The sequence below is a fragment of the Harmonia axyridis genome, chromosome 2 (assembly GCF_914767665.1).
Source record: "Harmonia axyridis chromosome 2, icHarAxyr1.1, whole genome shotgun sequence".
In the NCBI taxonomy this organism is placed as follows: Eukaryota; Metazoa; Arthropoda; class Insecta; order Coleoptera; family Coccinellidae; genus Harmonia; species Harmonia axyridis.
The window spans coordinates 55,477,814-55,502,255 of NC_059502.1; the positions used below are offsets into that span (position 1 = coordinate 55,477,814).

At 35.2% G+C, this 24,442-nt stretch overlaps 1 protein-coding gene across 2 annotated transcripts in view; it reads left to right on the forward strand.

Annotated features, from left to right (window-relative positions):
- The window catches only part of LOC123672909 (inhibitory POU protein), a 60,213-nt gene that overhangs the window by 10,446 nt on the left and 25,325 nt on the right, over positions 1–24,442 (forward strand). For both annotated transcript variants that reach the window (XM_045607244.1, XM_045607245.1), the window contains exon 2: positions 21,925–21,981. In XM_045607244.1, coding sequence (XP_045463200.1) covers positions 21,952–21,981 — 30 coding nt within the window. In that variant the 5' untranslated portion in view covers positions 21,925–21,951. The remainder of the gene's footprint in view (positions 1–21,924; positions 21,982–24,442) is intronic.

Here is a 24,442-nt window from a genome sequence, read left to right on the forward strand (position 1 = left end):
TGCAGTTTCTGTGGGGAGGAGGAAGAAACTCCGGATCACCTGGTGACGGAATGCCCCGCCATCGCTAACCAACGCAAAACCTGCCTTGGACACGAAACTAATAGAAGTGAGGAATTAGCCTGTAGATCACGTTATGGAGAGAATAGCTCTGAGGGGGGCACAATAGATCATTAGGTCGCAGTGAAACGAAACTTCCTTAATTAAATCTAAATCTAAGGTGCACTTTAGTACCTATTTGTATTTTCATAAATATAGTTGAGAGAGCCTATTCGATTTCGGAAAAATTGGTTATTGAAAATTTTATTATTTTACTACTAAGAAGAAGAAAGAAGAAGAAGAAAGACATCTAAGAAAGTTTATTCAGAAGTAGGTTACAACAATTACAAACTCTTATAAATTTTAAAATGAAACAAAATTTTATGAGTATATATTGAGGAAGAAAAATCGACCTAAGCTACATAAAGAAATGTATCTTGTGTGCCAATTAAGTATCTCTTCCCAAAAAATTTACATTTGAATTCATAGGCTTTGAGATGAAGGCAACAGCCCGGCGGCAGGAACGGATCGGAGGAAAAGTCCAGAATGAAACCATATAAAATGATTTTTTTTTCTAGAAAAGTTCATTAAAAAAGCTCTGGTGCGCTAATAAAAATTGTTTTACTTTGATCTTAAAACTTCTAGGATCTTGATAACTATTTTTAAGCTCTGTAGGCAGCCTATTGAAGAGAATTGGACCATAGTATGATATGAATCTTTGGGTGACGTTTGTAGGTTTGAACGGAACGCTGAAAGTTTTTTCCCTTGTTGATCTTGTATTATATTTTCTCAGTGCCATATCAACCGGATGACTAATTTTATTAAAATATGCAATAGCTGAGTGAACATAAAGATTTCTGATATTCAGCACATTGAGGTCACTATACAAAACTTCTGAAGATAACCTATATGGTCCTTTAAACAATATTTTCAAAGATGCGTTCTGGGTTATTGATAGCTTTTTCAAGGTGCTATTATAGACACATCCCCATATTACAATGCAATATGTCAAATTCGACTCAATCAGTGCATGGTATAATGACTTCAGCAACTTATAGTTTAAAACTTCACGGAGTTGATGAAATTTATAGAATATATTTCTAATTTTTTTATTTAAGAGAGCAACATGTTCCTCCCATTTTAGGTGATTATCCAACATTACCCCAAGATACTTTATTTTATCAACTTTTTTTATCCTGATCTGAACAGTTTTTATTATGGACTCTGATTTCACTTATAATCGACTGATCTACTGACGTGGCACTAAATGTCATAAAAAAAGTTTTGTTATAGTTGAGGCTCAACAAGCTATTGCTCAGCCAACAATAAACATCTTTGAGACCCTGTTCAGCCTTGTCATAGACTTGCGGCCTCGAGTCACCCGCAAACAACAACACTGTGTCATCAGCATACGAGACTACACTACAGTCCTTCAGTATACCTCCCATATACTAAAAAGAGCAATGGCCCTAAAACAGTACCTGTGGTACTCCGCATTTAATAAACTTAGGATTACTAATTTTATCATTTATTTTAACATTGGATTCTATCAGATAAATAATCCTTCAATAGATCCAAGGGACCGCCTCTAATGCCCACTCTCTCCAGTCTACCGAATAAAATTTTGTGTGACACCGTATCGAAGGCTTTCGAGAGGTCCAAAAATAAAGCCAAACTTTTTTTTTTACCTTGTAAATTATTATTGACGTCATTTATCAAATTGAAAACTGCATGATACTAAAAAAACATTTCTGTTTCAAAGAGTATGTCTACCTTGATTGACTAACTTTGCGCCCCTACAATTTGGCGCCCCGGCAAAATATCAGATTTGCCGCTCCTGTCGGCGGCCCTGTTTGCCGGTCCTGGCGGCGGCCCTGATCCAAAATACAGCTGAACTGCATTTATCGCCAGTTCGTAGAAGAAACGTATTTCTGGTACCAGGACCCGTAATGACCTTCACTTGGCATTGAAAATCTCATAATATACATATAATTGTATACCTACACCTACCTACATCGTAATCAACCCGTCAAATCAATAAATAGTTATTTATGCAACGAGTGCAAAAAGTGAATGTTTATTGCACGAGTTGCATACAACATTTTTTCTACGTTCATGCAAAAAGCAAAAAATGATTTATTGAGGTGCGGTATTAGGTGTAGGAAAATGAAAAGCGCAACTTGAATACTTTATTATTAATATCGATTAGCATTGAAACAGGAACTAATACGTTATGAACAATTTAACACAAACTTTATTTTTACCCTCAATATTGAAAGTGCATGAACAATTGGTGCAATTTTCAATATGAATATTTCGTAGTGAAGTACTTTTTAAATCCTCTTCTTGATTTGTTACTGCTGTAAACGTACTAGCACTTGGTAACTGTACATCGTTATTTCCTTCAGTTCAGGCTGAAATATTTGTTTGTCATGATGACAGCACGTTGAAGTAGAATGACAGATGAGTGCAATAAAAACTTTATTGCACTAGTGCAATAAAGAACTTCTTTTTCCACTAAATATAGTTCAATAAAGTTTTGCTTTTTGCATGAATGTAGAAAAAAGTAATTTAATGACCAACAAAGCATAATTTATCCGATAACATAAAATAACGAACTTTCAACTGTACGACGAAGGCACAAAACGGAAATTTTCATTACCGTGCCACCGCCGCAAAAGGGAACGCGTGGCACAAAACTCTAACCAAAGCAAAGGATCGAAGCCCTTCGGAGAGCGGGGATAAAATGGCCGCTGGAGTGGGTGAGGAAGTGACGTAGCGATCGATATAACACAACAGATGATTGGTTTCGGTCGCACGTAGGGCGGGGCGAAGGGTTTTGTGGCATAATTTCGCTATCACTGATTTCGGTCCCCCCCGCACTGATGCACATCATTTCATTATTTCGTTTGCGTCTTGTTTTGATGTGTTTATGTCAGGGAGCATTGTCCTTGAGAACGATGTGTGTTCAATAATGAATTCTCCTTTTGAAACGAAAATTAAGTAGGTATGGCAACATAGATTTTAGATTACATGGATAGAAGAGGACATTAAATCCGTTACGTTGACAAGATGAAAAAAAAATTGATTAGATTAGATTAGGAGGCAACGACTAAGGAATAAAAAAACGAGAGCACATAAGTACTTCAATATCTGTCTTTTTTCATATCATAGTTTGTATTGGATTGCTTGTACAAGCTATCCTCAACAAATAAATTACCAAATGAATTCTGGAAATTACACGTATTAATCGAATACTTTATTAATCCATTTTAACCGAAATTTCATACCATTCTGTACGGCACTGGGTATTTGTGAAGCAAAGAATTTCTTGGCGCCCCTGGTGAAAAAGTATCAATAAATCACCCCCCCCCCCCAACAAAAAACTGTATGGAACATAGATTTTAGATTACACGGACAGAAGAGGACATTAAATCTGCTACGTTGACAAGATGAAAAAAAAAATTGATTAGATTAGATTAGGAGGCAACGACTAAGGAATAGAAAAACGAGAGCACATACTTCAATATCTTTCTTCTTTCATATCATAGTTTGTATTGGATTGCTTGTATAAGCTATCATCACCAAATAAATTATCAAATGAATTCTGGAAATTACACGTATTAATCGAATACTTTATTAATCCATTTTAACCGCAATTTCACACCATTCCGTACGGCACTGGGTCTTTGTGAAGCAAAGAATTTCTTGGCGCCCCTGGTGAAAAAGTATCAATAAATCCCCCTCCCCCCCCAACAAAAAACATCACCTGCCCCGATGATAATTCGCCATTTTTGATTTCTCTAGCATTTTTGCTAATCGTTTCTTTTCGAAGTCGTTTCCACTGATTTTTTTTTTCGGACACTTTTACCTACAATAAATTCCTGGATTTTTTCGACGCCGATGAACAATGCGTAAGTAATAGATGTGATTCTCACATTCACAAGACACTGCGTACGATCGATGGAAGATTACCTAATACACCACAAGATACAAAGGGCGGTGAGGCATGCAAAGCTTCGAAAACTAAATGGGATTAAAAACATATGTTCCGCTGAAAACATTTAGCATTTATCAGTAACTAGTTTCGAATTCAGAATCGTAGGAATTTTCCATATGTTGTATGCGTAAACAACTTCCACGTAATTCGGAGAGTTGTTTTTCGTCTTTATGAAATACATTCCATCCCTCATTCAATTAGGGTAATAGGCAATGCTGATTATATTGGTTGGGTTGCCATGTGTTATTTATTGAACAGGCGGCTTAGTAAAGACGGTTTGGAGATTTTTATTGCAGGGAATCTGGATAAACGCAGCAAAGCGGACCAACATCATGTTGTTTCTAAGAATAAAGACTATATTTTTTCAGAAATATGAAAGGGCGACCACAAACTGGGCTAAATTGCCGCCCTTCGAAAAGAGGCACCTGAAACAGTCGCTTCACTGTTTCACCCCTAACGCCGGCCCTGCTCTTTTCCATAATATCCATTTCAATCTCACTATTCTTGTTTATTTATATCACTTTCTCTTTAAGAAGTAAACGGTCTGAGGCATGCCTACCGCGTTTCCTTGTCTAGTGCTTCATCTACATAGGTACATCGGCGCGGCGAGAAACCGAGAATATTCCTACGCTTTTGAAGGCGGCTTTCAAAATAGATTTGAGGCATGCCGATGCTGCAAAGCGAACTGCAATTATCTGCACTATTCGGGAAGCGGGAAATCGGGTTAGTTTTCGCTTTGTTGTGATTGGCTGTGTCTCGTGTTAATTAACTTAATTACTACCATAAGGAAGGTGAAATGGATTTAGCGGGACCGAGTGAATCGTCTCAAATTCTCAAGATAATTGGTAATATTCGAAATACTTGTGATTTCGTAAATTTTTTAATAAATCAGTAACATCTTTTGGAGTGGTTCCTATTAGGATAAATTATACATAATTAAGTAAAGCGACCTTTTCCAGATCTAAGTAAATGTCTTGTGACAATGGATGTGGTCGGAAAATCAAATCAGTATGGAATGTACGACTGGCGCACTGGCAGTATAACTTTGAATGAATTATTTTGTTGGCCGTACTTTTGCAATGATATTAGCAGTAGATCAGTTTTTCCTGGTACATCTGAAACCGTACAAAATGAATTAATCTCTTCGGTTGCTTATGTTGTGAATAAAAGAATTGAAGAAATCTCAAAATCTTTTTTTTTCTGAAATAATGATGATACAACTGATATAAGATGGCATTCACAATTTTCCGTTATGAAAAATGACCAACTTGTTGAGTGGTTCATGTTATTTTTTGATCTAAGTTCTGGGTTCATCTGCCAAATTCGAAAAATTTGACATATTATGAGGTTAGTGTAATAACGGGAAGAGTAAACGGTTTACAGACAAAAAATCAAATATATATCATATTTATAAATATCATCATGAATGTCATAGATATATTTTTAGTAGTAGAAATGCGATAATCAAAGAAAAATTCCCAAATATATTGGGGGAATATTTAAGGATTTTTACTGCGAACGAGAATATGAATTGAATAAACATAGGAGTTTAAAAAAATTGACGTTGATACTAAAAGCCTAATCTTTTATAATAGTCAATATGAGAAAAAAGACGGGACCGATTATAAAAAAGACAATGTGAAACGTTTTGTGCAAACTCTTGCAAGAAAGTACTATAATGACTAAAGCATTATGATTGGCCGTTTAACAATATAGTATTTAATGATGCATAATTGTAATAGATCATCTATAGTAGAGAACAATGAAAAATCTAATGTTTATAATTGAATTTTAATAAAGTCATGAATTAAAAAAAAATTCTGCTTTATATCCCTTTGGCATTGACAAATGTCTTATAATTTTTTGACAAATTGCTCAAGCTCTTATCTTGGTTTCGATTGTCATGTAATTAGCTCGTCTTCTCGTCTATTATCAATGTCCTAGAGATATTACAACTGAATATATACCTACTCATAAATAAATAAAAACACTTGACTATACGTTCACAAATTTAATAAAATATTATATTACGTTGACATGCATGAAATATATGAAGATCAGTTGTAAAAACAATTCACCCCAGGCAAAACTTGCCTTAAAATCCGCAATTAGAACTTGGATCAAGCTGGAGATGAAAAAGTGGTATAAGATAAGAGACAACAACAAACTACACCTGAAAGTGATACACAGTGAATTAACTTACCGCATTAGCCCTGCTGAGTTCGACCATTTGGATTTTACCATCAGAGAAGAAGTAAGGATTTTGGGACATAAACAATATGAAAATCAACTTAAAAAACTTGAAGCTCTTGTGAATAATGTGGACAAATTCGAACCTAACTCGTTGAATTACGTGAGTGAAACTAACAAAATCTTTTACGAAAAAGTGAAAAATTTTACAGACGTACATTTCGAAGAAACTGAAATTAAATTGCTGGAAAAAGGTTTGAAACATTGTCCGAATGTGTTCAGTAAAAACGACCTCAAACAATTTGCAGTAAATGTTGAATTGGCTTTAAATAAAATTGAACCTCCTGAAAATCGAGATCTCGAAAAATCATTATGTGCGAGAATAATATCAAAAGCTACCGTGGAAGATAATAAAAATGAGTCATTGGTTTTAAAACAAATCAAAAAGAAAGCCTCAGAAAATGACCTGATCATAACAAAAGCTGACAAAGGCAATACAGTCACATGTTTGAACAGAAATGATTATTTGATAAAAACTGAAAGTTTATTGAATTCTAATAATTTCTTAGAATTGAAGTTTGACCCTACATCAAAATTCCAAACTGCGGTGAAGAAGACAATTAAGAGCTGCCCTAACTTGTTATCTCAAGTGAGTTTCCCTCTGACCATAATGAACCCCAGAATACCCTTATTATATGCTCTTCCTAAAATACATAAGGAAAATTGTCCGATGAGACCCATTGTTTCATATACTCATGCACCATCTTTGAAGCTCTGTAAATTCTTGAATTCGATGTTACCAGGTATGATACAACATAATCCTATTTATTCTATCAAAAATACAGTTCAATTAACAAACGAATTAAAGATCCTCAAAATTCCCTCAAATGCCAGGTTGATTTCATTCGATGTAGTGAATTTATTTCCATCCATACCGACTGCAGAAATCAAAAATTTAGTCAGTGAACAACTCCATGACAATATTTCACTCAGTACGGAAATAATTGAAGAAACAATGAAAATACTACAAATATGTCTTGAACAGAGCTATTTTAAGTTCAATGGGAAATTTTATCAACAACTAGATGGTCTACCAATGGGTTCTCCTTCATCCCCCCTTTTCAGTGAAATTTTTATGACACATTTGGAAAAGAAAATATTTTCCATAATGAATAATAATCTGACTGTATATGTACTGTACTGGAAGCGATATGTTGATGACGTATTTTGTATTTGGACTGGCTCGGATTCAGAACTCGAATCATTTCTAAAGCTTATTAACTCATTTTATGACGGTGTTCAGTTCACTTTGGAATTGGAAAATGTGGATAAATCACTCAACTTCCTGGATATTCAGATAAAAATCGTAAATGACCATCTTGATTTTGATATTTACAGAAAACCAACTTTTTCCGATGTTCTCATTCATAATAGTAGTTCACACCCTTATAGAATTAAAATGTCTGCGTTTCATTCCCTTGTGCACAGACTTATTTCCACTCCTCTATCGGAGAATAACTTCAAAAAAGAAGTTGAGTTGTTAAAGTTATTAACAAAGAACAACGGCTACTCTCCTGACATAATAGATAAATTAATATTGAAAAAACAACGTGAAAAACTTTTAACTTGTATCTATCCACCTCAACCTAAAGATCAAATGAAGAGATTTGTATATATTAATTATATTCCACAGATTAGCGACATAGTTTGTAATAGATTAAGAAAAAACAGAGTTGATATTGTGTGTACAAACAAGAAAAATTTGAGATCAATGTTTTCTGATGGTAGGGATAAGTTAAGTGATTCAGAAAAAAGTGGTGTATATAAGTTGTTCTGTGACGAATGTCCTGCTTTTTATGTTGGTCAAACCGGTCGTTCTCTCAAAGTTAGGGTTGAAGAACATAAAAAATCTATTTTACAAAATAAATCCACAACGGGGTTTTCAACTCATTGTATCTCTTGTAACCATTTTATAGATTTCAATAAAACCAAAATTTTACACGAAGGAGAGAAAAGTAAGCGATTAGATCTTTTAGAATGTTTAGAAATATCTTCAGCACATAAACAAAAATTGCCAATTGTGAACGATCAGCTGGAGTTCCGCTTATCTCCGGTGTTAACATCTGTTTTGTTTGATGTATAATTTGTACCGTTTATTATTCTGTTTAGTTTTGAGAATGGGGTAAAACCCGAAACATGCATGTCAACGTAATATAATATTTTATTAAATTTGTGAACGTATAGTCAAGTGTTTTTATTTATTTATTAATAACGATGTTTCACCAAGTGTTGAGCGAGAGATCTATTTCTTTATATACCTACTCGTTTATTTTAATATCAAAATGAAACCTCTCATTGGAAAACGCTTTATAAAAGTATAATTTAGGTTCATTGTTCTGCCAAGAACGCCAAGGCTTCTCTGAAGAAGGTTTCACTTATTCATCTTTCTCTCCCCATAGTTTTCTTTTTTCGTTATTCTTCTAGCATCCAACCTCGCAGCCAACTCAAACGATCAAAGCCCCTTTTTTGCCCTTTTGCGATCACAACAACTCTAATGCATCTCCTCGGGGCAATAGTGCATTACTTACATCTGCATATTTTGATATAATTTCTCCGGAAAACAACTTTCACAATTTCATCAGAAACAATTACGTTGCCAAAGAGAATTCAGGAGTGTGAAGCTGCTTTATACGGACCTCGTTTCCGTTTTAACCCCTTGGATTTTAATTGAACGTATGAATTAGTAATGGGGGGACTAACTTTGTTTTTCTGCGCTAGGGCGTTTCGCTTCTTTGTATCTTTGTCTTTCGGTTATGCTTCGTATACCAGTGTATCCTTCCTCTATTCGTCTTTTGCTAGTCCAAGTGGGTACCAAGAATGGACCAGATGATGGGTTGAGGGTGGGATAACATCCCAAACACATTTGACGATACGGATGATGAACATAATAATCCAAGTCATTAATAATTTCATCTACGATTGCTTCATTTTGAAGCTATTTGACCACCAAATTCGGTCCTTTTTTTGGATCACTCATTTCGGCCAAACACATCAAATACCAGCTTTAAATTTCACTTAAATGTAATAAGGGATATTTTCGGTTCAGTTTTTTTGTTCATTATAGGCACTCGTAGATAAAACGTACTATAGAGGGTGAGACTTTGGCTTGTACATATATTTCAACAGTAGATTATTCTTGAGGTCGAAAGAAACACTTATTTTTTATCAATTTTTCCGATTCGGCTCGGTTGGAAAGATACAGGCTGTTGAAAATCCAAAAAAAAAATTTTTTTTCGGTTATATCTCTCAACTGGTTCAATCGAAAAAATTATTTTTGGAATATAGTTCTATTGATATGATGCATCTTCTCCCAACATAAAATTGCATCAAAATAATTCAGTTTCTTCATTATGAGTTTTGCATTCCATAAAAATGCCAGAAATTCAAAGAAACTCTTAAGAGTAATTTGAACGCTCATTGAAGAATTTTTGATGATTTCGAAATATAAAAATATTCATCATATTTTCTCGTTGGTACAATGCGCCGTTTTTGATCAATTTGATTTCGAAAATGCTAACTGTAAAATTCTAAAAATTGGGTACTTTGGCTAAATGCAACTTTGTTGAAAAAACCCACAGAAATGGATATTTTATTTGGTTGACCGGCCCGCCCCCCCTGGGCACCCTAGCGTCGCCACTGTATAAATGTAACAATGCATTTTTTTTTGAATCAGGGGCGGATCCAGGCGATGTTTCAGGGGGGGGCATAGAAAGTCACGGCTCATATAGGTTAGCAAAATGGCGGAATTTTTTTGTTGGTACCTACTGGTTCAAGTGTTTTTCTATAGAAAGATGTATTTTTGTAAATCATATCATATTCAGTTTCCGAAATTTTTTATATTCAAAAAATTCCACATATTTCATAAACATATGTAAATTTATTTCACAAGAAAACTCAGGCGCATGAAAGTAAAAGGAGTAGTAAAAAGAAATCCATTATTTTTGCATGAAGAACAAGGTTTCAATTATCATAGTTAGAATGATCCAATTTAGGTCCAATATCTGCTGTTTCGTTTGATAACTAGAGGTTTTAAGTTAACAGTTCTGCCTTGGGGAGCAGCTCTTCGTAGATAATTCCCTTCCAATCCCACTAAACACATAGCAAAATCTTCTCGGCCGTTTCCGATGGCTCACCGCGTTTCGACCACGAACCTTTTTGCTTGATGTTGTCGTAAATGATCCACTTTCCATCACCAGTTACCAAGCGTTTCAAAAATGTGGCGATTTTGTTGCGATTCTGCAGTGATTCGCAGTGGAAATTTGGTCCATGCGGTGTTTTGCGTATATATGTTTTTTGCGTATATGTTTGTGTATACTCGATCAAAGCGGTTGCATTGTGATATCTCTGACTAATAACAGCGAAAATAATACGGTTTTTACAGAATCTAAATTTGAATTTTACTATAAGTTGAAGAGAAGGTTATTAAGTAAAGATTTTTGGTTCAGTTAACTGTAGGCGGTCCCAGAAAATAAAGGAAAAGAAATAATAGTGTTATTTTCGATTCCATTCAAGAAGTTGTTGATATTCGTCGCAATAACTAAAGGTGAACATAGCCTGACATATTTGATTGATGATGTCAGAACAAGGAAGGAGTATAACGCTGGAAAATGTTTTCGATGAAATTATATCGGCAAAAAATGAAATTATATCAACCAAAAACGAACTGAGGAATAGCATTTCGGCCAGCGAAACTAGATTGCTTCTCGAAATTACGGAACTTAAGAGCAAAGTTAGTCATTTGGAAAGGGAAAACGAAACCTTAAGAGTAAGATTGGAGAGAGTAGAGAGATCATCAAATAAGAAAAACTTAATAATTTTTGGCATCGGAGGAAAGACGACTGATATAACTGCGGATAACCTTTGTCAGAAGCTATCAAACTTGCTAGATATTAAGATCAAGGGAGAAGATGTTAGTGACTTCTATCCATTAGGACGATCTGATGAAAGTCCTTTAAAGGTGGAGCTCGTGTCTTATTCCACAAAGAGGGCAATCTTGAGTAATGCTAAGAAACTAAAAGGCACTGGAATTTCCATAAAAAGTGATTTGACTTCTCAACAGCGGGATGACCTCGGAAAACTCAAGAAGCATCTAACTGAAGCAAGGGCCAATTATTCTTGCATATCTTACATTAAAGGAAGAACTCTGGTGATAGGAGAAGAAGTATATACTTTGGATGAGCTGGAACAGCAAGAAATTACAAAGAGACCGAATAGCGCCCCTGAAACCCCAATTAGAGTAGATAATGCAACCGAGATTGAGCATAGCCATGAAGAAATTATTCTAAATGAGCCATCAGCTGTTGCACAGGCATCAAATAAAACACCCACTCTAAAGACCCATGCCAAAAATTTACTGTACCTGAATAGAGCTTCCCCAGGGCTACCAGTCACGCGTGGAATGAAATTGAGAAATAACCCGACTAAACAGTAAGTGTTGTCCTAAGTGTAGTGAAAGCTGTGAAATACTTTTCAGCTGGACTAAATTTCACTGTTTTTATTGCTGCTGAGTGGGGTTGACTCTTTAATTCTAGTGGTAGATTGCTATTATATTTGGGACTGTTGTATTGCTTTATTTTTTGTTTTTGTTGAGGAGATTTGGGAGTGGGTTTTTGGCCTTGTTTTTATTACTCATATATGTATACAATATTTTACGTTCGAACTATCTGAATAGCATTGGAGATCTGATTGGTTTTTCGATCTGCCAGAATGAACTCATACGTAAGGGAATATCAGAACGAAAATTTCGTAACCGAAGTCATCGGAGATGCTGAGGATTTAAAAAAATATGCCATTGATAAAGATTTCACAATATTACAGATGAACATCCGGAGCATACTGATGAACTTTGCAGAGTTTACTCTCTTTTTAGAGCACTCAACACATAAATTTGATATACTCATTCTCACGGAAACTTTTCAAATAGACGAATTAGAACTTTTTCATTTTATGGCTACAACTGTATTTATAATGAAGGAAAGTACAATAGAAATGATGGAATAGTGGTTTACGTTAGGGAGGATATTAAACATTCTAGCCGAATAGTGATGATTGGGGAAATAGCTGCGATCGAAACGGACGTGGGGGAAAAAGATCAAAAAGTAAAGATAACATCTATTTATAAATCTCCCCAGATAAAAATCGAAATTTTCAACGAAGAAATCTCTAACTACCTTCATAAAACGGAAAAATGCAATAAACATATTATAGCAGGTGATATCAATATTAATCTTTTATCGGATGAAATTGTCGTTGAGGAATATTTGAATAATATGTACACTTATGGGTTCGAATCGATAATAAACAGATGCACCCGTCCGAAAACCGGTAGCTGCATTGACCACATATTTGTTAAAGGAGTGAATACACAACACAATAAGCTTAACGGACTTGTCCTGGAATGTTTGATAACTGACCACTTTCCAGTCATTATGTGTGCTGATTTGAAAATCTCTAAGAAATCCGAGAAAATGTGTAAGAGAAAGTGTAAACAATACACCAATTATGAAGGTTTGAGGGAAGGTCTGCTGAATGAGGAATGGAAAGAGATCTATGGGGAAGGAGATGTGCATTATAAAACGGAAAAATTTATTAACATTTTAAAAAAATATATAGAAGACAACACCAAGACAATTCAATTCAATAACAAGAAGGTCGGACGGAAGAAATGGATGACACCTGCTTTGCTCAAGTTGATAAATAAGAAAAATTCACTGTACATGAGGCTGAGAAGAACACCACTCGATGAATCTCTTCAACAGGAATATGTATCGGTCAGAAACAGATTGAAGTATGAAATAATTGGAGCAAAGAAAAAATACTTGCAAGAATATATACATAATGAACAGTCTGACTCGAAGGCACTTTGGGCCCAAGTGAAAGATTTATGTAATGACAGGAAACCCGAACCAGATGTTCAGTTTGCTGAGCTTCTTGATGATGAAATCTCTGATAGTACTGATGTTGCTGAGAAATTCAATAATTACTACACTTCATTGGGCAGGTCTTACGCTGAGAAAATTCAATCGCCAAAAAAAATCCCTCCTGAAATACCATTTTTGTCGCATTCGTTCTTCATTTCCCCGACTGATCCTACTGAGGTGGAAAAAATAATTGCTGAGTTGAAATCGAAAAAGGCAGTGGGATTTGATGGATTGCGAGCAGAAACCTTAAAACGGATAAGAAGAGAAATTGCACAACCTCTGTCACATCTGGTGAATCTTTATATATCTGAGGGAATCTTTCCGGACATACTTAAAATCGGCATTATAAGACCGATTTATAAAAATGGAGATAAATCCAGAATAAACAACTACAGACCCATAACACTGCTGAGCACCTTAGCTAAGGTAGTTGAAAGAATATTGAAGGTAAGAATGGTGAAATTTCTGGGGAAATATGAGATTCTTTCAAAAAATCAATTTGGGTTTAGGGAAGGTAAATCTACAGAGGATGCGCTGAAGGCTCTGATAGGAAAGATCTATAATTGTATGGATGAACAACAACCTTGCTTGGGAATTTTTATAGATCTTTCGAAAGCATTTGATACGGTATCTCATGATAAACTTTTAGATAAACTCTATGCATATGGTTTTCGTGGTGTCGCATATAATTTGATGAAGAGTTACCTGTCTAACCGAAAACAAATAGTGGAAATTAACGGACATAGAAGTGGAGAGCGTGTGGTTACTTATGGAGTTCCTCAAGGAACTGTTCTTGGACCACTATTATTTTTGATATATGTGAATAGCCTATTCGAGCTACGGACTAGAGGGGAAATGGTTGGGTTTGCTGACGATGTTGCCGTATTCCATCAAGGTGAAACTTGGGAAAATCTCAAACACATAAGCGAGGTAGACTTTTCGGAAATTATGCAATGGCTTCAATATAATTTGCTCACTTTAAATGTAGAAAAGACCAGATACCTGCCGTTCACGTCATACACCCCAGGATTACCAAATTTCAAAGAACTGAATATTTCATCTACAGTATCTATTCCAGAAACAGCCTCTATAAAATATCTCGGCATTGTTATAGACCGACATTTGAAGTGGGATGAGCACGTGAAATATATAAACAGAAAACTGAGAGGATTGCTGTATAGATTTAAATATGTTACAAGATATGTGGAGGACAGAAAAAACTTGCATATATTATACGATGGTTTGGTGAGCTCGCAAATATCATATGGAATTTTGGGATGGGGTGGGCTCTATGATAATCAACTGAAAAAAGTCAACATATTGCAGAAACGCATTTTGAAAATAATGTATCAAAAAGAAATTACTTACCCCAGCCACCTGATATATGAATTGTCAAAAGTTTTGGACGCCCGGCAAATATACACTCTCAAAATTGTATGCGATATATACAAGAAAAAACTTCCCATGGATACATTACAGCATCACTACAACACAAGAGGAGAAAATAGATATGGCAGGCCTAGGAGCAAAAAAAAATTGGGCAGCGGTACTACGCACATATTGCCCCAAGATTGATGGATCTCATTCCGGGAGAACTCATGTTAATTAAGAACTATGTGAAATTCAAAAAAAGTGCTAAACAATGGATATTGAATACAGATAAAAAAACTATTCACGGAATCATTAACCTGAGCAGTATGTAATTTTTTCAATGTTTTGTTCCGATTGTGACCTTATGTACTGATTGTGACTTTTTATTACACCAATTGCGACTTGTTGAACCGATTATGACTTTTTATACCGATTGTGACTTTCTAAACCGATTACGACTTAAATAGAAAATCTTGTTTTTTTTTTACACAAAGTGATGTTTTGTCAGAATAGATCATTTAGTTTTAAGTTTGCAACCTGTAAACGAATTCCTACCACGTACAGTCGAAATGACTCTGTGGATGTATGTAGTTTATGGTAAATAAACTTATTATATATAATTCATGTGGATCCCATACATCTAGCATCTTCTTGAGATCAGCCTTATGCAAATAGTATTACAAACAGTTTATTGTGCACTCTTAAGCTCTTGAGCAATCGAAACAGGACTCGACAATGTCTATGATTTTATCGATATTTACGACAATTGGCCTTTCAGTGCGTGGTGCATCTTTGACATCGAAACTACGAAACGGACTCGACGAAACCAATATTGCACATGATTGACTATTATAGTATCAGGTCCATAAACACTATTCACATCTTCAGCTGCCTTGTATTTTTGCCTCTATCTAAGAAAAACTATAAAATATATCGTATTTTTTTTGCTTGTGTTTATCTTTGTGGCGCGCTCAGACATAACTGATTCAACTCATCACAAAACTGTCAGAATGATTTTGTAGAGCGAAATCTCGTTTTTATAACGCCATATAGTGGAACCCGATCGGACTCGTACAACGCGAGATACAGATAACTAAAGCCATCTGTTGGAAAAATAATGGATTCCTTTTTACTGCACTATTGAATAAAAACATATGATCAAATATTAAAAACTTAATAACAAATTCTAGTCTCCTATTTTTTTGACTATTGTATCTTTAGATAATATTTTCAACATTCAGACTGCTGCAAATGATCCTGTGTATATGCATTAATGCCAATCCATTCAACATTTTTAGATCCATTCAACCATTCTAGATCATATCCAATCTTTCACCCTCCTAAGTGCCCACGCAATTCTTTCGATTTTTCAGGATACATTTTTATATTTATAAGGTCTGTGAGGGGGGAGCCATGGCCCCCGTGCCCCCCTCCTGTATCCGCCCCTGTTCTGAATGGAGTATGAATTGTTGAAACATTTCATAGTAGGTAATTTGTTATCTATGCATGCATCCACACAATAGTAAAAGGAATCCTTTCCTTATACTATGGTAGTACCTACTCAATTAAATTAATTCGAACACCATACACCGTTTGGTCATCAGAGGAACGCCAGAAGAGAAATGAATGAGTGCCTGATGTTTGAATGATCGCGGAAAGCCACGTGGTGGTAATCCCTCTTAAGGTCGTTTCGACGATTCGTGAAGAATTATGTTTTCAAATGTATGCATATGTCATCAGCTAATATATTCCTTCAATAAACCTAAAAACCCGTGTATCTTTCGCGCCCAACCCTCCCATCGATAAATATCTGATTATTTCTTCGGGAAACACACGAAGCCACCGCGGCGACAACCAGAACACAATCTGATCCACCGTAGGGGCGGGGTGGGGGAGGTGAGCATCGATTTCAACGAATGCAAATGCGTCCGTTCCGTGCTTCCGTCCATAACGTTGTTGGACATCATCAGAATCCATAACGAGACAGTCGATTAAGGGGCGCTCGAACTGCGGCCACCGGTTGAGGTCAGTAGCGCTCTCGATTATCCCGATGGCTGCGACTAATTCAATGAGCGAATCGTAGCCTGATTACACGGCACTTTTCGGCACGTGCATATCGTTTCCGAGTGTCCTGAGGGGATCTTGACGCGTGGCTGGCGTCTACTTCGCTCGGTAGACAGGGCAGGTTCAGGGGGGCGAGAATAACGTCGGTTCTTTGTTGTATTAGTGCGTCTGTAGCTTTTTTTGGAGTCTTCTTGTGGACGTAGTGTTATGGATTTTTCAATCACAAGGACCAGACAGCAGCCTGATGGAAAAATTGTCACCGGTTAATTTTTCTGAATTTTGGTGTCGGATATGTCCTCCAGAATAAGAAAGTCTATTGATCCAACTCAACCCTATGACTAGTTTTTGAGATACATGATGTCGAAGTTGGAAAATGGCATTTTTTTCACATTTCCCGTAGGAAAACATCTTGAATGAAACACTTTTGCGTGACAAATATTGCTTGCTAAGGAAACAATTCTAGACACGTTTTTAATATTTAAATTATTGTTAGATATGTTGTGAGTCAAACATTATTTGAAATGAAATTCATTTAGTTCCTAATTCACTTTGTAATTAAAAAAGTCGTCCATGGAATTTTCCAATTTTTTTCATAACTCTTAGTTCGAGTACACTATTATAATGACCAATGACCAATTTTCGAGATAGAAAGGATAATATAAAAAAAAGGCGACCGTTATTACTAAAGTTGTGAAAAAGTTGTACACAGTAACGGTTGGCGATCACTTACTTACTAGTTATTTTGTCATTGTACAATAAAAAACATTGTAGAGGGTGCCCCAAATTTAATTTTAATAGTGTACTCGAACTGAGAGTAATGACAAAAACTTGGAAAATTACACGAATTAATTTTTCAATTACAGGGTGAATTTCATTTTGAATAATAGATAAATAATGGTTTAACGGCTGTATATTGATATATTAAATTGATTTCACGGCATTCAGACAATTTTTCAATTCTTGAAAAAGTACCTAAGCAAGCGGGACTCGAACCCGCAACCTCCGAATTACTAAGAGTCGAAGAGTATCGGACTAGTAATTCGGAGGTTGGAGTTCGAGTCCCGCTCAAGGTGGTACTTTTTCCAGAATTGAAAAATTGTCTGAATGCCGTAAAATTAATTTAATATTTTGAATAATGTTGGACTCACCACGTATTTTATAATGATTTTTATTAAAAACAAGTCTAAAATTGAAACTTTATAGTTAAGCAATATTTGTCGCGATGGGTGTTTCATTCGAGATGTTTTCCCACGAGAAATGTTACTTTAAAGAAATGTTATTTTCCAACTTCGACACCCTGCATCTTGAAAACTAGTCATATGATTGATTTGGACCCTTTTGATTTTCTTGTTCAGGAGATTATATTCTATAAAATGACAAAAATTCAGAAAAATTAATTGTTGACGATGTTTCCATTAGGCTGATGCTGCCTGGTCCTTCACATAAATTCGTTAATAATAATAATAATAATAATATAGTTTATCAAACATAAACATTGATCGCAGAGGCAAGAGCCTGTATGCGATTAATAATTTACAATTCTACATAGTAGCCAATGAGTAGAGAAAAAAAAATAAAAAAAAAAGAATGAAGTGCTGCGAACACAAAAATGAACCGAAACTTCCTCCATATTTCCATGAGGATAAAAGATAAAGAAAAAGTATGTAAGAACTAACAAATCAAGGATCACCAGTACTTACCAATATTATTATCCAGGAACAAATGTAATTTATTGCCCAGAATCATCTATTAAGGATTGATAAGCAAATGGAAATATTGTCTGTCTTTCTCATTCATTTCCATGCTTTGATTCTGCCTTTTCGTTCTTTAGCATTCTGTATCTCTTTTATTTCGTTTGGAATCTCGTTATAAATGCGTGGGGCGTTAAACTCAACCAACTCAATTTACTTTATCAATGGCAATACCAAGATACATTTGTTTTAGATACATGAAATGTTATAGAACTTTTATTATGATAATTTGACTATCATCACCGATAGTTGAATTTATCAACGACTATTTCCCTCGTCGTAATTTGCACCAATCAGAAACGCGCAATTTTGAATTACAAATGGTTTCTAGGTGGAAAAACTGTTTGGCAGGACCTGTCAGCAGTTTATTCGAGTTTACCCGCGGCAAAACTTGACAGTTGTTGTCACCAAAAATTACAATACCTTTGAAAACAAACGTAATTATAATCTCCAAGGACACCAGAAAACGACGCTCAACAATTTTTTCTGATTTTATTGTCAAGTGCTAGTTAGTCAGTTCATATCGTGAAAATGAGTCGCTTTGGAAGCGATTCTTTGTCTAATATTGATCTGGCGATTGAGAAAAGTATACCGTATAATACTCATACTTCAATATGGAAACAGTTCATGACATTCTGCAAAGCAAAGAACTATGAACTTATGGAAAACACAACTTTAGAACAACTAAACCTAATTCTGAAAGATTAGGCGTGGAATATGAAGAAGAAAAACGGTGAAAATTACAAAGAACTAGTTGTGAAGACAATGCGGAACACCGTTGCAAAAAAAATGCAAGAAATGTATTTTGTGAAGTGGAAAATAATTTTTGACCCATTTAAAGACATTATCTTTAAGTCTAGTAGGGAAGCTCGTAATGCGAAAAGAAGGAATTTGCAGACGTGTGCAAATAAAAGGAAGTGCAGCTCTGCTCCATTGAAATTGGATGAGTATTATGCAATGGTTTCATTATGGGATGAAAACACTCCAGCAGGACTCCAACGGAAATTTTACCATATCGCTTCAGTGGAACTTGCCTGGAGAGGTGGAGAAGCAGTAAACTGCAAAGTTCATTATTTTAAAGAGGAAGTGGATAATTCTGGGATAATAACTGATAATAACTGATTTTCAAAAATCCAAATTTTTAGGAAGAGTAGAATATAATCCTCTCTTCAATAAAACGGCACAGGGTGGAGAAAAAAAAATGGCCGAAAGTAAATGGCTGGTCCCTAACACGAAGAACCCAACCTTTTGTCCAGTCCGCCTATTTAAAATTCTGATGGTTAAACGTTCATCTAGAATAACAACTGATAGATTATTCTTAACGATTAACCCATCATGGAACAAAGAACTTTCAAGTGGATGGTACAAAAACACTCAAGTGGGAAAAAATGAACTTTCGAAATGGACTAAAGAAGCGGCAGAGAAGGCAGGATTGAATACAAAAGGAATAAAAATAACAAACCGCTCTATGCGGTCGACAGCAGTCAGTAACTTAGCTAAAGCAGAGGTAGGTGAACAACAATTAATTAAAATTACTGGCCACAGTTCAGCCAACTCAATTAAACCTTATCTGCAAATGGATAATGAGCACTACTCCAACATCATAAACACCCTTAGAAGTGACGCCTCAGAACCTCCAGCTAAAAAGCAGAAAACAGAAGATCCTGCAGTCACTCCTCCCGCTTCTCACTCAACAGATTACATTAATGATGTACCTACACCCCACATCTTCAATGAATCAACAAAAGTTTCAAACAATACCCCTACCGTGTACCAAAATTGCAATTTATATTTTAATTGTACCATAAATAATTAAATTTGTAGTATTTTGGATGAAATAAAATTGAGTATCTGTTTTTCAGTTTTCAAATTAATACCTCTACATAGGTAATGCATGCAGAATAATATGTTACTCAGGAAATAGTCTTGTCAAATACCATTCGGGCATCTAATTTTTCCTGTGAAAAAAATCGAAGAAACACATTGCAACGTAATATTTTTTGACAAAAAGCATTCGTGCAGGTGCAAAAATCCTCGTCTTCGACTCGGATTTTTGTTGCCACCAGCACTCATGCTTCTTGTCAAAATATTACTTAGCAACGTGTTTTTTCGATTCTTTTCGGAAAAATTAGATGCCCTAATGATATTACTTACGAATATTCAATTGATGGTCGATTCAAATAAGTAGATAGCATTAATTTCAAAAATGAGGATTTGATGGCAATTTTCATTCTTCAAGACCAATGTGCATGAATTTCTTTGGTTCTAATTCGGCATACTCATCTCATTGAGCATTCTGAATGTTATTACTACAATTTTGATCGTATGGTCAGAAGAAACATTTTCATTATAACTTGTTCAAATCATTTATTGCATTCCAGTTGAATCGTTTCTCCGTGAAATATTCGTTAAAAAAAAAACTTCACAATTTAGTCATAGAATAAGGAAATATTATATGAAAGGAAATTAAATTTTCCTTCAATACAGCTTATAGCTAATATGCTCAATTTCAAAAACGCATTTTTTTATCATTTCACTGTTTTCTTGAAGAACCCAGTTTGATTAGAGATGTATTTTGTTTCATGTAAATGATAAACGAGATATTGGTAATATATACCCGAAATTTCAGCTATCTAGGATTCCGAGTACCGAAGTGATGAATGTTTAATTGAAGCTGTTTTGCACAGAAACGAAGTAAATCAATCAATTACTCGAAAACTGTTAGAGATAGAGACAGGGAAAATGCTACGACAAACCATAAAAAGGTATAATACCTATACCTACAGGGTGTTTCATTTGAAATATCGTTGTTAGTACTTTTTGATATATATGGCAACACCGCTGAATAAATTTGGTAATGAAGCAGTGGTGCCTATACAAGAAACCAAAATTTCAATAAAATCTTACCTTCAGGTATATGGTAGACCTTCGTTCAGGGTACCATCGACGTGGTCCACCCTGAATAAAATCAATTTATTTCAATACCAAAGAAAGTTAGAGAACAGTTATCCATAAGGGTAAATTTTCCAATTATATTGCGGTTAACTCTCATTCAATGAGAACACTTATGATGATGTTTATAATCCAAGAACAATTCATGCTTGAATGCTAAATTTAGAAATGTCAAATTCCAATCATGTGAAAATGATGAATTGGGCTAATTGCATTCGATCTGTCTATCGAAGTCGTGGAAAACGTGAAAATATTTTCTCAGCAATAAATATTCGTGCAAAACCATCTATCTTATAATTGTTATTAATTATTCCACAATTAGAGCCTACGCAAAAACTTTTGATATGGAGAAGAATAGACTAGCCTGGTGTTTTTTTTTAATCGAGTACAGTATATAATTCCGTGACTGAATCCAGACCTGGCCACTTTTGTGTGAAACGTGTCTGAAGATCCCGAACAAAAGGGCCTTAATTTTAATGCTCCCTCGCCCTGACTGACGATATATCTTTATTACGTGTAACAAGTATTTGCTATAAATTTCTTGGGAATTGCCACTACATGCTTCTTTTTCATTTTGCAGAGTCGGATATTGGAGGATGCTTCCATTATGTGCAATAGTTGGTCGCCTAGGCATAACGTAAGTAGAACAAGATAAATTTATTTGTATTAATTACTAGCGAACCCAGCAGATGTTGAGATATCAGTTTTTCAGCATTCATTTAGGTGGCACAAATGATTGTAATTATCACTTGACTCCAATGGACAGCAATAATTATACAGAGTGGTCCAGATTTAAGTTCAATAACTTTGGCGTCGAATAATTTTTTCATGGAAAAAAGTTAATATAAAAATATATCTTAACAAGCTTCGGTTAAGAGATATAGCATGTTAAAGTTTGAAAAAAAAAACAGTTCTTCACCTATAACTCTAGTATTATTACCTACATTTATTGCTCTGATTTTTAGGTATTGAAGTCTAGATAATGAAATGTTTCGTAGGTGAGTGTCTTCTGCCAGAATTATCCAGTGGTTTAGATATATGGGTGCGATGATCCTTATCCTATTGAAAATCTACACCACTGTCTTTTTTCCAGAAAATTATTAATTATTTCATTTCTGAAATCAACACAGCTTTACTAAAAAAAAAATCTGTTGATTTTTTCATAAAATGTATCATTTTTGAGAGTAAAAAGTAAATACTTTTCTCGCAAATCTACAAAAATTAATTATTTCAAATTTTTCCATTAGTGATAAATAAAAGTACAAAAATTGACGCAGTGTATTATAACGCTTTCAGATAGCATTCAATTGAACATTTAAAAAAAAACAATTGTCAGACACCTAAACACTTAAAAAATTTTAAATTTTTTTATTGTAGATGTTAATTTTTTAATAGGAAAAGGATCATCGCACCTCTATATCTACGCCACTTGATAATACTGGTCGGAGACACTTACCTAATTCGAAGCATTACATTGTCTAGATTTCAATACTTATAAATCAAAACAATGGATGTAATAATACTAGAGTTATAAGTAAAAAACTGTTTTTTTGCCAAACTTTAACACACTGTATCTCTGAAACGAAGCTTGTGAGGATTTATGTTTATATGAACTTTTTTTCATGAAAAGAGTTGTTCTATTCGACGCCAAAGTTATTCTAAAATATGGACCATCATGTATTTGCATTCTTCGGAACGTCGAAATGCCAGAATTTCATATCTATGTATATAGGGTGAGTGTGTTCCTAAATTGGAGGTACAAAAGAAAATGAAAGATTCAAAGGGTAATTTTAAGAGAAAAGTCCTATGAACAAATGCTTTGAAATTTTAGATTTGTATGAGGGTTTCATTGCACCGCGACCTTATGGACTGTTGTGTCCCCCACCAGAACTGTACTGGCCATTAGATGTCGTACTCTACAGCTCGCACTCCAGAGTTCTAACGAACTCCAGTATCTGGGATTGCTTCAAGGAGGTTATTTCCTCACTTCTACATGTTTCTTGTTCGAATTTTTTGTGTTTTTACCTATGGTGTGGCATTCTGTTACCAGGTGCTTCCTAGTTTATTCCTCCTCCTTATAGAATCTGCATTCGTCATTCTCCTGAGGTGCAGCTGATTCAAGCGTCAATGCTCTGTAAAGAATTCAGTGAGGAGGTGTAACATCTTCTTGTTGATATTAATATATTTCTTATATCCCGCAGTATCAAAGTTTAAAAGAAACTTTTTGGAATGATCCAACCCAGGAAGATTCCGCCAGAGTGCTTCTCTCTTGGTTTTCTCCTTCTCCTGAAACTATTTCTTGTAGGTACATTACTACAGAAAGGGTTTGGACCAATGAAAATAGTTTGTGCTCCAATTGTGGCAAGTCTCTAAGAATCGATGTGGGCTCAATGCTTTCAGTGCTCTGAACACTGAATGAACGTATACGTTTTGAAAGATCACTTGTCGAGAATACGATCCCTGACTGTTGGACTATAGCGCTATATTACATTTCTGAGCTTCAGACCTCTATCAGGAAAAGAAAAGAGGAAAAACAAGAAAGTTCAGGAGGAGGTCAATAGAAAATTACCAAAAACCACAATAAAAATGATAATGAATACAACCAGAATGTTCTTATAAGTTAGACGAACCGAGACATATTTAATTTTTACTTTTAATTTATTTTTTAGCGCATCCAAAAAATCCACGAGTGACAAGACCGTCAAGGAGGTCCGTCTATCTTCTGCGCCCAGGTTCCAAAAGGACCTTAAACCGACACTGGAAATACCAAGAATAGAATTTTGCTCCTGACTAGTTTCGATTCTCGTGAAAATTACGTATTGATAGGGGACAACTTGACACCTACCCTTTTCAACCCCATATATATCTTTCAGAATGACCAAGTCACAAAACGTCGCCATAATGCATAATAAATACGACAACAAGAAGATTTCTCACGACACGACAATAATACCCCAACTCCGTCGAAGTTGGCTGAAATTATTTCATTCCGTCTTCGGACGGATCCTCCCATCGGAGGCACGCCTCCCAGTCGTCCCGACTTACGTAACTTTCACCGTTATGCATAATTCATGAAATAATAACAAACCTGGCACGAG